This window comes from Cucurbita moschata, unplaced genomic scaffold (genome assembly GCF_002738365.1).
Source record: "Cucurbita moschata cultivar Rifu unplaced genomic scaffold, Cmos_1.0 Cmo_Scf00086, whole genome shotgun sequence".
Lineage (NCBI taxonomy): Eukaryota > Viridiplantae > Streptophyta > Magnoliopsida > Cucurbitales > Cucurbitaceae > Cucurbita > Cucurbita moschata.
In genome coordinates, this window is record NW_019268602.1 from 689,929 (window position 1) to 703,217 (window position 13,289).

The window sequence follows — 13,289 nt, forward strand, 5'->3', positions numbered from 1 at the left end:
TTTTTTTTTTTTTTTTTTTTTTTTTTTTTTTTTTTTTTTTTTTTTTTTTTTTTTTTTTTTTTTTTTTTTTTTTTTTTTTTTGAAGTTATCAGTTAGGTTATATTCTCCTGAATTAGAGTCTAACTTGGTTTTAGTACTCCTTTGTGCGGGAAAATTATTTTAGAGGAAAAGAAAAACCCCTAGAAGATACATAATGTACAAATTCAATTGAATAACAAAAGAACGAAGAAAAAAACCCTCTTTTCAAATAAATTCCTTTGTTAATAGCTTGAATTATTTCTAAAGGATTATACTAAAATTAGAGAGTGAAAGAAGGAACAAAGAACCAAATCATGCCTGATATTTGATCTCCGGTGTCAAATTAAATGTGACCTTGTTTGTCTGAAAGCAGAAAAAAGATAACAATGTTAAGTTCCAATGCAATTAAACCAAGCTGGGGGAAGGATTTGACAGATAAATATTAATGATTAACAAACTAGGTTTGATAGGGTAGGAAAAAGGTCATGATGCTGTACCCGACCATCAGACATTGGTTTGGTGTCCAAAACCATTGAACTCTTGAAACCAACCAACTGTTTTGACTTTGTGGAGTAGTCTCGTTCCAGTAATTTCTATATCAATCAGTTTAGATGATGTCACATTTTCTTCAGAATATATTTTTGTGAGCAGGATCACATTAAATATACAATCAAAATTCTAAAAAGAACGTCAACTTCAAATGCAGAATAAATAAAGGGAAAGAAGGCCCTCCTCACCTTCCTTGCCGCCCAAAACTCAGATTCGGTCAACACACCACCAATAACAAATTGTTTATGAAGTTTCTGCAGTTCACTGCAGAATAAATGATGGGATGAGAGTGTTACATGCCTTACCTAACCACAAAATAATAAAGGTAACAAATACTTCTTGTTTACAATGATATGGGTCATCAGTCTACCTATCCTCTTGCAAACATCTCATTCGAAGTTCCATTTCTGATTTACTGAGTTGTTCATGGGGAAATGTGGCTACAAGCTTCTCAGAGGGAGCTTGCGGAGCCTCTCCTGACTTTGCTAGAGCACTTCCTGGAGAAGGCACCAGATGCCAAACCATCAGGCTAGAAAATCCAACAAATACAGGAAAAAGAAATAATAACAATGGCAGATAAAGAGCAGAGAAATATTGCAAAAACTATTTGAATTTTTTTTTATATAATTGAAATTTTATTGAAAAAAAAAATTAAAGAATACAAGGGCATCCAAAAAAACCAAGCCCAAAAAAGGAGGTCCAACTAAAGAAATAGACTCCAATCAAGTAAAATAAGACCTAACGAATAATTACAAAAAGCTTTCGCCACCAAGAGAAACACAGAACCTAACATGGGGTCAAACATCACTACGTAACCTCTCAACCCCTCTTTAAAGGCTCTATTATTCCTCTCAACCCACAAAACAGCACAAACTCCCACTTGCCACAAAAAAAACTTCTCGATCATCTCCCTATAACCTCTGTGTTTAGCAAACTGAAAGCCAAATTCGTCAAAAACAAGATTTCAAACAATCCAAGCAAACTCACAATTCCAAAGAAAATGACCAAAATCTTCTTCCGCTCTATGACAAAAAGTGCAACAAATTGGCCTGATCATAATAGATATTTTCCTTTGCTTTGAATTTCTCCATCAGCTTGTTCTTTTTTGCCTATCGAATGTGCTGCTCTACAAAGTAGACATCTCTCTTGAAAGTTGTTCTAAAGTGTTAAACCTTACGTGGATGACTTGCCAAACACATAATTGAATCTTTTTTGGAATTCTCACCTTCCACATACACACAAAAAAATAGACCCAGGTCAAAGAGGGGATTCAAAAAACAATGAAAGAACAAGCTACAAGAAAACCCCAGTGGGATTAGGACTCCAAAGACAAAAATCTCTTCTCCCAAGTCTAATGATAGCCTCCCATATCAAAGATAAGAATCAGGGCATCTGTCATTTTCCTATCAAAGAACGAAAACCAAGCAAAAAAGAGAGAGAGCTTCTAGAGGAATCAGGAACTTTAACCACTGAATAATTTTTTTTTTTCTTTTTTCTTTCTTTTTTTTTTTTTTTCCTTTTTTGTTAGGAAACAGAAAATTTTCATTGATATGGTGAAATAAATAATTTAGTCTTATCGTGAGGTAATTACAAGAAATTATTCCATTGCATAACGAGAGTAGATAAGCCGTAATTACAAAAAGGTTATTGAAACTTTCTCCAAATAAAGCCAAGAAAGTGATAGATCGAAAAAAAAGTTGAAAACTCATTCTACTTATCATTGAAGGTCATATTCGCTCAAACCATAAGCTCCAAAAGAAAGCTCTCATGAAGTTCAGCAAAAGAGTCCTTTTCTCATCTTTGAAGGGATGACCCATCAAACACTCGATAGAAGAGAACCACTCAATAGAAGAGAAACGATATCACCTGGGCTAACCAAATTCCAGAGGAAAGTAGAGAGAATACGGCTCCAAAAATCATTGGCGTGATTACAGCAGCTGAAGATATGTTGTGACTCAAGATTCTGCATACATAAGGGCAGCATGATGGAGAGATCCAAAGCCAAGATTCTTCTAAAGAACATCTTGTGTGTTGATACTCGGAAAACTGAACTCCCATATGAAGAATTTTATCTTATTGGATAGAAACCATCAACTTTTCACAGACTGGTCAATAATCACCTAGTGAGGGAATTAGCTATGAAGGGTCTATCTTCTTTGAATGACCAGCACCATTTATCATTATGACCAGTAAGCGAAAAAGATTCTAATGATGACAGTGAGGCCCATCTCGCAGTCTCTGATTCCAGAAGGTTGCGCCTAAGAAGAGGTTTTAGACATTTTCATTGGGCATCCAGAGAGTCTTCTTTTCTGAGAGATAAAGTAGAAAGACAAGTGATGTAACTGATTCAATTTTTCATGGAGGATAAGTTATATAATTGGGTAGCAAAGAGCAGAGGGGACTATCCCCCACCCATTTGTCCTCCCAAGTACAAATATTTCTCCCATCACTCACACAAGACCAAGTAAGAAAAAAAAAAGGAGATCAAAGGAATATCTTTCCAAGGATTTCTATAAGTGCTTTTGACCTCACCCGGCCACCACTTGAATGGATGTAGATAATATTTACTTGTTATAATCCTTTGTTGAAAGGTATTAGACTCAAGGGGGAACCGCCGATCCATTTAGCCAACAAGGCTTTGTTATGAACCATCCCTTAAATTCCCAACTCTAGCCCCCCAAATTCACCAGCCTTCCCATTGTTTCCAAAGTCACCAGATGCACACCCTTCTCTCCAAAAATTTCTCATAAGCTTCTTAAAGGCTTTACTAACCGCGCAAGAGGCTCTAAAAAGGAAAAAGAAGTACATAGAAATTTCACTCAAAATCAAGCAAATGAGTGTCGATCTTGCAAGGAAAAGAAAAATAAAAACTTATTTTCCAGGTACCAAGTCTCTTGCACCCCTTTTCAATAACAAGCTCCCAAAAAGGAAGAGTTCTGGGATTATGCCCAAGAGGGAGGCCTAAATAGGATGAGGGGAAAGACCCCACCTCACAAGCTCACAGCCTAGCTATCCACCTGTTCGGATCAAAGACCAAACCTAAAATTTGGCACTTTTCACAATTGATTTTAAGCCCCAACAAGATTTCAATGAAAGCTAAGATGTGGTTCGAGATGAGGAAAGACTCCTACTTGTCGAATGAGAAGAAGATAGTATCATCAACGAATTGAAGATGAGACGAAGGGACTCTATCTTTCCCAACTTAAGCCCTCAATATACTGCCATCTAACCTTCTCGAGACAATCATGGCAATAGCCTTCACTATAAGAGGAAAAGAAAGGGAGAAAGACGATTTCCCTGTATAAGGCCCCTTGTAGCTTGGATCCTCCCCTGAGTCTGTCATTAATGAGGATAGAATACTCAACCATTCTAATGCAACTCCAAACTCACAACCCCCAATTGTACCCAGAACCTTTCTTTTCTATGATCTTATCCAGGAAGTTCCAACTTCCACTCCACATGGTCATGGCTTTCTCAAAAATCAATCTTAAGATGACTCCCTCTTGACCCTGATAATTCTCAGTCGCCACATTAATATTGAGGAATTTTCATTCCCTCCATCAAAAATCGTAGAGGGAAGGACCTTTTTTAACATGTTGGCCAAAACCTTAGCATTGAAAAATAGTATAAGTTATATGTGTTCCTCAAATCGAATTTAGATAGTAGAAATTCCTATGAAGAGATTCAAAAAGCCTCCTTTACTCTCTCAAATCCAGGCTGATGGAGCAAAAACACGCAATGATTCCCGGCCTAGACTTCTCATTTATTTAACTTCACAACACTCCTACTTCCTTACTTTCCTCACTAACTTATTACTAGGTAATGTGCTTGAGGTGCCCTTCTAAAGCGAACTATAATCACATTCACCCTTTTGCTTCCCTCTGGCCTAATTGTCTTTCATGAATAGTTAAACTGAACAAGGGGCTTATCAAATCCATTGGAAACTTTCACAACTATTCACCATTTTTCAGATCAATGAACTGTTCTCACATAATTGCAAGCATCGAGAAAGGTAGAAAATTTCATTACAGCTTAATAAACAAGAATCGCTTATAATTATGAATACTGGCTTACCCACAAACTCCCGGCAAACATGAAGATCAGAGAAGTTTTTAAACTCAAAAATGTAACTTCCACCCTGAACAGTTGTAGCACGTCATTAATTACCATCTCATAAGATAAATTAAAGACACTCACAACATGCAATGCTGAGATGATTTTTGAAATCGATATCTGAAGGGCCTTGATAAAATCAATTAAAAAATTCATCAATTACAAAGTACTTTCAAATAAAACTACTGAAAGAATAAGTCATCGAATTTAAAGATAAACTTGAGGGTGAGAATTATGAAATGGACTTCTTAAAACATACAAAAATTTGCCATTAACCTATCATTATATTTGATGTTCTATTCTAAGATCAAATTTACAATGATTTACTCATGGAATATTTCCAGCGCTCTAACTTATGGTGTCTTTTAGCCAACCATTTTAAGTATTCAAAACCTGGTCCCTGGTGAGATTAAGCCATGGTGGTTTATTTGATCCTTCCTTGGTGTTTTTATGGCCTGAAAAATATGGAAAGATTAGATACGACAAGATTACATACAAACATAAGGATGCACAGAAAAGAGGTTAAGGATGATAAACTTAAACATTAGTCGGAGTTTTAATGATGGAGAGTGTAAAGGGTAAAGAGTAAAGACTAATTTGTGATAGTGCTGACAATGCATAAGGCTACTGGAAAAAGATGTTCTTTACACAGCACAAAATTGTGAAACATTCAGGCAGTTCGATTCTATTTGAGAAAGGTGCTTAACATGAAAAGAAGAGATCTTTCCCAATCAAACAACCTTGACAAGAAAAGATAAATACCAACATGACCACAAATATGGAAACAAAAATATATTAACCTGGCATGAATATAGTAGGTACCTTTAATAAATCTGAACTCCACGTCAAGCTTAGAAGCTGAAGTGGGGTCACTAGGTCTAAATACAAATTTGCGCTCTGTCTGCAGAAAATGAGAACAGTAAAAAAAAAATCAATTGAACAACTTATGTGGGTTAGTCAAACCTTAAATGGTTGAACCATGTACAGATGTAAATCAAAATATTTCTGAGCAAACACAAACCAAAAAGATGCTCCGCATTATCAAAATCATTATCAAAATAAAAAAAAAATTAAAAAAAAAAAGCATTTTGTAAAGAAAATAATAATAGGAATTAAAAGCAGTGATACGGCATCCACATGAACAACCAAGTTTGCGAGAGAAATAGAATGTTGGGGTGCTAGTTCACCAATTCGGTATTTAAACAATTTGGAAATAGAATACTTGTTGGATATTAGTGGTCTCTCCTTCTGTTATTGACAAAAATATCCTGAAAAATTATCCTACTTTTTTCAAGCCAAAGTCCCCAAAGAAGGGCGTTAAAGATATTGTTCCAAAGAATTTGTTTCTTTCCTCTGATAGGATTCTTACACAAGGTCTGAAGAAGAGTATCTTTGATTGTTCTTGGAAAGAACTATTGAGTACTATTGAGTTCCAAAGATGTTAAGATAGTGTGCCACCATTTTAACACAAAATCTATTAGGAGAATAAGTGGTTTAGAGTTTCAATCTCTCTTTTGCTTAGGAAACAGCCAGGGAAAAGTATGATATTTGAATAGTATTTCAGCACTCTATCATTTGCATCTATCCCCTTCCTGCAAAGAGACCAAATGAAGTCGAACTTTTATTTCAAATATCAATAAAATTGTCTAGTATATAAAAAATGAAGTTGAACTTCTTTTCTTCTAAAATGATTTGTCTGGAGAGGAATTTAGAATTTTCAGAGGGTTTAAGAGGTATTGGGAAGAGGTATAGGATATTAATACATTTAGCTCTTTTTTGGGGCCTCGGTTTCTCAAGAATTTTATAATTATCAGTTTGGTCTTATTCTTTTAGAATGAAGTCTATTCCTCGATAGATAGAAGTTGGTTCCCTTCTGTGGGCTAGTTTTCTTGTACGCCATTTTCTTTGCATGTGTTTTAGTTATTCTAAATGAAGGCTCCATTGTTCATCAAAAGAAATAAAATAAATAAATAAAATTAGGTTAACAAAGGCAAGAGTTTTTTATTGCTACCAAGAGGAAGAAAATGTATTTACTAACACATTTGCGCTCCAGAGTTCAATAATATAAGATGTTTCACAAACAAAAGTTAGAAAACTGAACCTGCATACTCTGAACGCATCAGTTATGTATCACAATCACTTGCACAATTCAAAGAGATGAAGATTGACAATGTCTTCCAAACTCCAAACTTCAACAAATACATGAATATATCCACTTTTTAAGAAAATAGTTAAATGTGTCATCAAATACAACAAATCAGAAGTATTTAATTGACTGAAAGAAAAAAAGAACGGAGATAAAGAGGTTAGACAGACAATCAGAGACAGGAATAATGAACTTTAGACCAGTACCATTTCCAAAACGCCCGGCGTGCCAGGATCCTTAACTGATGTCTTGTACTTGGCACTCTTCTGGACATACTTGGTTCCCATCTTCCACTTAGAGACGATTAGTGTTGAACGTATTGATATGAAAATCGATCCAACGGAATCGTTGCAAAATATTATTCGGATCCAAGAAATTGGCAGAAACCAATAATCTGATGGCATTACAAACACCATAAACAATCACCACCAAATAAAAGAGATAGAGAGAGAGAGAGATCGGACATGCAAAACAAAACTACCTACAAAATCTCCTGAACTTCAAAGACTTCCCTGTATTCAAAACTTAAACCATCATAGATATATGCATGTAAAAAGCAAGGACAGATAAAAAAAAATGTGGACAAAATAGATACCAACAGTTTGCGACTTAAGATAAGCAAGAAATTCAGCATGCTCCATTGTTTCAGAAACAGTAAAAAAAAAAAAAATGGCAGATACAAAAATACCAAACGGCAACGAAGAAGAAAATAGGAAGAGGCCTTCCAAAACTCACAGCCATTAGCCTTTCGACAAGGAATAAATCCCGAAGCTGGAGTGCAGAACAAAATCGAGTGATAATAAACCAATTTTTTCGAGCGTACTTGCACTCGACCGGGATACCGCAATCCAATAAAGCAGCGACGTGGGAAGTAGAGAATGGATTAGACCCAAATTGCAGGGAAAAGTTGGGGAAGGAGTGGAAGCAGAACTAGAACTGAAACAACATTTATCACGGTTCCTTCTTTCCCCCTTCACAGATTAAAACGAAGAGAAGCTAATGGGTAAGAGTACTATTGAATCAAAAGGGTGAGTAGTGGTTCGCAGGTTGTAGACCTGGTTCTTCTTCATGTAGGAGGAAGCCAAACCACTTTTTTCTTTCACCCTTTTTAGTTTTTGTATAATAAAATCAATTTCATTTTTAAGTTTCAATTTCTTCAAACAACTGTTGTAATTTTAACCTAAAATTTAACCTATGTTGACAATGATACAACGATGTCACATTTTTTTAGTTTCTAATTGTTTTTAGTTTCAATTACAAATTATTTATTTAGAAATAGAGAGACAAATTTAGAAGAGTATGCTACTTTATTTTAAGATAGATACGAAATTAAAGTCCTTCGTATGAATATCGACAGCAAGATCATATTACAGTGATTACTGATTCTTTGGCAGAGCCGGGTTTCTTCTCACCATCTTCATGGCATTCGAGGATTTCCCACTCGTCGAGGTGAGAAACGTTGTTTCACAATAATGTTGATACAGGTGATTATTGGTATGATGAAACATTCTTTCACGACAATATACAACAAAACAAAAGAAAGCACTTCTCAAATTTACAAGCCTGTTTCTTTTTTTTTCTTTTTCCTTTTTTTTTTTTCTTTTTTTTTTGTTCCCTATGTATTAAGATACGGAAAGAAAGAAAAGAAAGAAGAAAAGAAGAAAAAACGCAAGAGAACTGAATGGAAGGAAAGACAAAAGAGAGAGGCATATGAATGGATTGGTCTGACGTAAGGGCGTGTTAATGAGACAAGGCCACCCAAATTCCATTCTCAAATTTTACAAGATTTAAGGTCGTCAAATCTAGATAGAGCCTGAGGAAGAAGAAGAAGACTTGCCCAAGGAAACAGAGGCCAAAGAAGATGCCCACACTCGGGCGTTCCGAGCACTCGTATGGAAGCTTCTGGTTTTGCTGACTCTTAACTTGGCCCAAACTCTTCCTAGGTCAACTGTCTGAAGAACACGCCCCATTATCTGGCTCGTCTCACCCAACACTTGCAGGTTCATTGGGAGAGCATGGGAGACCCACAATGCTTTTAGCTGAGACAACATCTTTGGGAAAATCAGCAGTGACACCCTTAAACAGAGGAAAATTAGGGAGAACACCAAGTAAGCTTCCCTTTTCACTATTTCATCAAACGACAAACTTTTCAATAACCGGATGCCTGTTTTTTCGCGTCCACCATCAATCTTAACTAGCTCATAACCATTATAATGTTCTAGTGGCTCCATTCCTGAAAAAAGCACAAGGTCACATGAATCAACAATTACATCTTCACCCAACACCCTCTTCTCCACTTTAAGATAAGAAATGCATGATAATTTACAGTCAAGCTTCATCGGTGTTGACCTTCTCCTTCTCCTTCACCTCGACTTCATTTTCAGGATATCATGGGGGAGGGAAATAACCAGAACTTTTAGCAGGAAACTCAATTACCTGTTGTTCTCTGGTAAAATTGAACAAGAGAAGCAAACTTTTTTGGACCACGATAATGCACCCTCGATGTCTGGTTCAGTATCAATATAGATGGTAAGCTATAAATCCCATATCTTGAGAAGACGCTGCCAACGAACATGTTAATAATCAGGAAACATTCAAATATACAAGGAAAGTAAATCTGATGTGGGTCTAGAAAGCATAGAAGCCCTTGAATCTCTGTTCATCCCATTCATTTCCCACCAACAAATGAAAAGTAATATGACCCCCTACCCCCCCACCCACCCCAAAGAGAGAGAGAGAGAGAGATCAAAAAACTTTCTTATCAACCAGGTCATGAATAAGCTTAAAGGTAACACATGTAACCATTTGTCATCGTCTTTATCTACAACATGTCAGAGTCATAATTTTACTGTTGTGCGCATCTAGTGTAGCGGTATCATAGTACCCTCCCATCATTTTTTCTGTCGTCGAGTATATATGATGATTTTGTAACACATTATAAGATTACATTTCTTATGATAAATAAGTTCACATTCTCGAAAACAGTATGTTGAACAAGGTTACTAAACATTAATCTTGCAAGTGAAGAAATAACTAGTCATACAACATGTCAAAGAGCGAGGTGCGGGCTACAATTTTGAAGTGTGGGCTACAATTTTAAGTTAGCAAAGATGATGAAAATGATATATGGACATTATAACTTCTTACCTTGGCATCGCTGAAGACTGCTCAATCACCAAGTGCTCAATTTCAGGAAATAATGAATTGAGGCTGTCAAATGCAGGAAACATCTCAAGGGAAAACGGGCACCAGGAGGCATAAAAGAGTACAGCAACATTTCTGGTCAGCTGATTGGAAATAATTCCATCGAGGAAATCTCCATTCACCTACATATCAAAAGATAGAATAAAACCAACTTACAAAGCATGCACTTCAAATAATGTGGCTTTTGCAAAAACTGTAATGCAAAGGAAATAAATATCCTAAATTGATCAAGAAACGACTTTCTTTCCCAGCTCATATTCTAGACATCACGCCGGCATATTAAAAAGTATAGTGACAAAAGCAAATTTCTACTTCAAACTCCAATAAAAGAAAAGTAAAGTTAGTATGATAGAAGAGCAAAGCAATACACCTAAAACCCTGCATGCAAAACATTTCCCTACAAGTTAATAGGATATTAGATCCTGTCCAACATCCAAATTTGCAACAAGAAGGTTGAAGAATAAACAACTACTAGTGTTAACCCAGACACTTGGCATCTTTTTTTTTTTTTTTTTTTTTTTTTCCTTTTTCCTCTTTTGTCTCATTTCGCTTCTATTTGGTAAGAAATGACAGTCATACTGGTAACCCAGAAAACTAATAAAGAAGAGGGATGAGCAATCCACTCTACAAGCCAGGGAGAACACAAATAGGACTCCAGTTAGCAAAACAAGCAAGCGTTACAGTTGAAAAAAAATCAGGATGAAGTGTACACCAAGAACAGGTCAACCATCCAGCTAAATTCCTCATTTGGTCCCACGTTTTCCAAAGATTCAAGTTTCTAATTTTCCACAATTCATACAAAATGATCTTTTCCCCTGAAGAAACTTCAAAGAAAATTCCCATTTCGGGCCTTTCCCCTTCAGTTTGCTGTTTTTGTCACAGAGTGAATCTTTAAACCACCTTTTCTCACATTTCTCCTTTGCAGCAGCTATAGATTCTTTTATTATGAATAAGATGGATTTGTCCTCTTGCCATCCCGGAGGGATTGTTGATTGGCTCTTCGAGGTCCTTGGGGGCTAATGCTTTAGAACAAGGCAAAAATTATTCAATCCGTAGATAGAATTTTCAGGAACTTTCTTCAGAAAAGAAATTGTGAAAAATCAGGTTTTCATCTCATCCCCCCCTGGAGAATGGAGAGCTAGGATTATATAGATTATAGCCTAAAAGAGAAAAAACAAGGCTCTCCTTTCCAAATGGATTTGGAGATATCATTGTGAAAAATCAGCTACTTGGAGAAAGGTCATTAATGCAAAATATGGCTCTACTCCTTTGAACATAAAACTGGGGACTTTTTCTTTATCATTTACCAAGAGGCTGTGGAAAGCTATCATATAAAACCAAAATCTAATTGACAATGGGAAGGCTTTCAAGGTTGAAGATGGAATAAATACTTACATTTTGGAATGATATTTGGCTGACAGAGGTTTGCTAGCTAGAAAATTTCCTCCTTCGTATGATATTTCTCTAAAGCATGTTGTACTAGATATGTGGGTGAATGATTTATCCCTTGCTAAGTTCTTGGGATGTTTGGTTCCTTGCTAGATTACACACTTCTTTTTGAGCTTTAGTATACAAGGACTTCAGTAGTTATTCTTTAGATCTTATTTTGTTAGATCGAAGTCCCTTTCTGTTTAAAACTTGGTTTCCATTGAGAATATATAGATCATTAAGGGTTAACCTAGGGACAAGAATCAAGCTTATAGAGGACTACCACGAGGCAATCCTCCCTCATCTTTCCTGTCCAGACTACCACGAGGCAATCCTCCCTCATCTTTCCTGTCCATTATGGTGATTGATTGCTTCAGTAGACTTATGACTCATGCTGCAAATAGACACTTCACTAAAGGTTTTGACTTGGGGTGAACTTTATTGATATTAATCATCTTTAGTTTGATGATGATACAAACTTTTTCTACACAAAAGATGAACAAGTTCTATCCAATTTGTTCGGCATTGTTCATCTCATTTAGAAAGCATCCAAACTCAATGAGAAACACCAAAAATCAGAATTTTGGGGTACAACACAACCAATTGAAGTAATTGTTTTAAAGCTCCTTTGGCACTAAGCGTGTTCATTCTCCTTTCTTGGTATTTACCATAATACTAAAGAAAAATTTCGGGTTTCATTTAAAAAAAACGCCAAAACATAAATAAATCTAGTCAAAATATATGTTCAATATACCTAGTCTACAATGCGGGATTTCATTCCACATATTTGCGCCCATGTACAAGAAAGCAAATAGTATAAAAAACCCGTAAAAGTACATTATTCACAAAAGATCAACTGCCAAGAAAAATTATATTGTGCTTAAACACTTCTAATGAAGTTTCTCTAAATCTAGATGACAAAATTATGATTGACCTCACTCATCAGAACACAGAACACAGAACACAGAACGAAAGTTAAAAATTATGACTGAAAATGACTGCCTCCACCACACATTCTGATCGGATCATAATTTTTTATACACAAGAAAAATCCAAACACGTCTTTGTTCAGAAGTAAGAAAGTGATCTTAACCCGTGAGCAGAGAAGTTAGAGGAGATAGCATTAAAACCAAAAGTCCTAACTAACACGCGGGTCAATCAAATCAATATCCATAAACAAACGGGAATAAAAATCTAAAACCCCATAAGAAATCGAAGGAATCTCTCTCTCTGCCTGTTGCTCCATAAATCTAATCAATTGCGAACAACAAAATTCGAAACCCGCTGCATCAAAGGGCCTTATCAGACTAAAACAGACATCCAAAACTCATACAAGAAAAATAAATTTCAAAGAAAACAAACAAGAGAAAGATAAGAAAGAGAAGTAGTACCTGAAGAAGTGGGGTGGGGGAGGTGGAGAAAGGGCATTGAGATCGAAGCCCATAAAGGAAAAAGTAGGGGTCATTAGGGCAGAAGGAAGGTGAAGAAGAAGAAGAAGAAGAAGAAGAAGAAGCCAATTGAAAGGACAAGAAGACAGTGAGGCAAGCAGAGAAGAGATGAAAAAAGGTAGACCGAGAAGCCATGGGCGAAGAAGAAAGAGGAAGGGGAAGGGGAAGCGGAATGGGAAAGGCAGGCAGGGGAATAGAGAAGAAGAGTGAGGGCAAGATGGGGAGGGAGGTAAATAAATTTCAAGGTTTTGGGTCTTCTCCCTGCTCTTGTTTCTGGTCTGTGTGTTATCCAATTGGATTTCAAAGAAGATGGTGGGTATCGTTGTCGGCTGCCTGTGGCTTACGCTCTTTCCACGCCTTCCGTTCTTCTTTCCATTCTTTCG

The 13,289-nt window shown here is 36.2% G+C and overlaps 2 protein-coding genes across 2 annotated transcripts in view; both read right to left on the reverse strand.

Moving 5' to 3' along the window:
- LOC111439158 (probable RNA polymerase II transcription factor B subunit 1-1) overlaps positions 1-7,949 on the reverse strand; it is a 19,891-nt gene extending 11,942 nt beyond the window's left edge. The window contains exons 1-9 of the mRNA XM_023076916.1: positions 7,562-7,949; positions 7,033-7,220; positions 5,503-5,581; positions 5,074-5,135; positions 4,642-4,705; positions 938-1,064; positions 756-831; positions 516-611; positions 337-381 (exon numbers count right to left, since the gene is read on the reverse strand). Of these exons, the coding sequence (XP_022932684.1) occupies positions 337-381; positions 516-611; positions 756-831; positions 938-1,064; positions 4,642-4,705; positions 5,074-5,135; positions 5,503-5,581; positions 7,033-7,113 (630 nt within the window). The 5' untranslated portion in view covers positions 7,114-7,220; positions 7,562-7,949. The remainder of the gene's footprint in view (positions 1-336; positions 382-515; positions 612-755; positions 832-937; positions 1,065-4,641; positions 4,706-5,073; positions 5,136-5,502; positions 5,582-7,032; positions 7,221-7,561) is intronic.
- Positions 7,950-8,317: 368 nt separating this feature from the next.
- LOC111439206 (5'-adenylylsulfate reductase-like 5) lies at positions 8,318-13,289 on the reverse strand. Its single transcript, XM_023076980.1, has 4 exons — positions 12,850-13,289; positions 9,974-10,152; positions 9,263-9,387; positions 8,318-9,059 (listed from the first exon to the last, which is right to left on the reverse strand). Exons 1-4 carry the CDS (start codon positions 13,039-13,041, stop codon positions 8,629-8,631), a joined length of 927 nt encoding a protein of 308 aa, XP_022932748.1. The 5' UTR covers positions 13,042-13,289; the 3' UTR covers positions 8,318-8,628.

Coding starts and splice junctions, on each gene's coding strand:
- LOC111439206 (XM_023076980.1), bottom strand. CDS start 13,041: ATGGCTTCTCGGTCTACCTTTTTTCATCTCTTCTCTGCTTGCCTCACT. Junction 10,153..12,849: donor CCCCCACCCCACTTCTTCAG/GTACTACTTCTC, acceptor TTTGATATGTAG/GTGAATGGAGATTTCCTCGA. Junction 9,060..9,262: donor ATTTTACCAGAGAACAACAG/GTAATTGAGTTT, acceptor TGCTTTTTTCAG/GAATGGAGCCACTAGAACAT.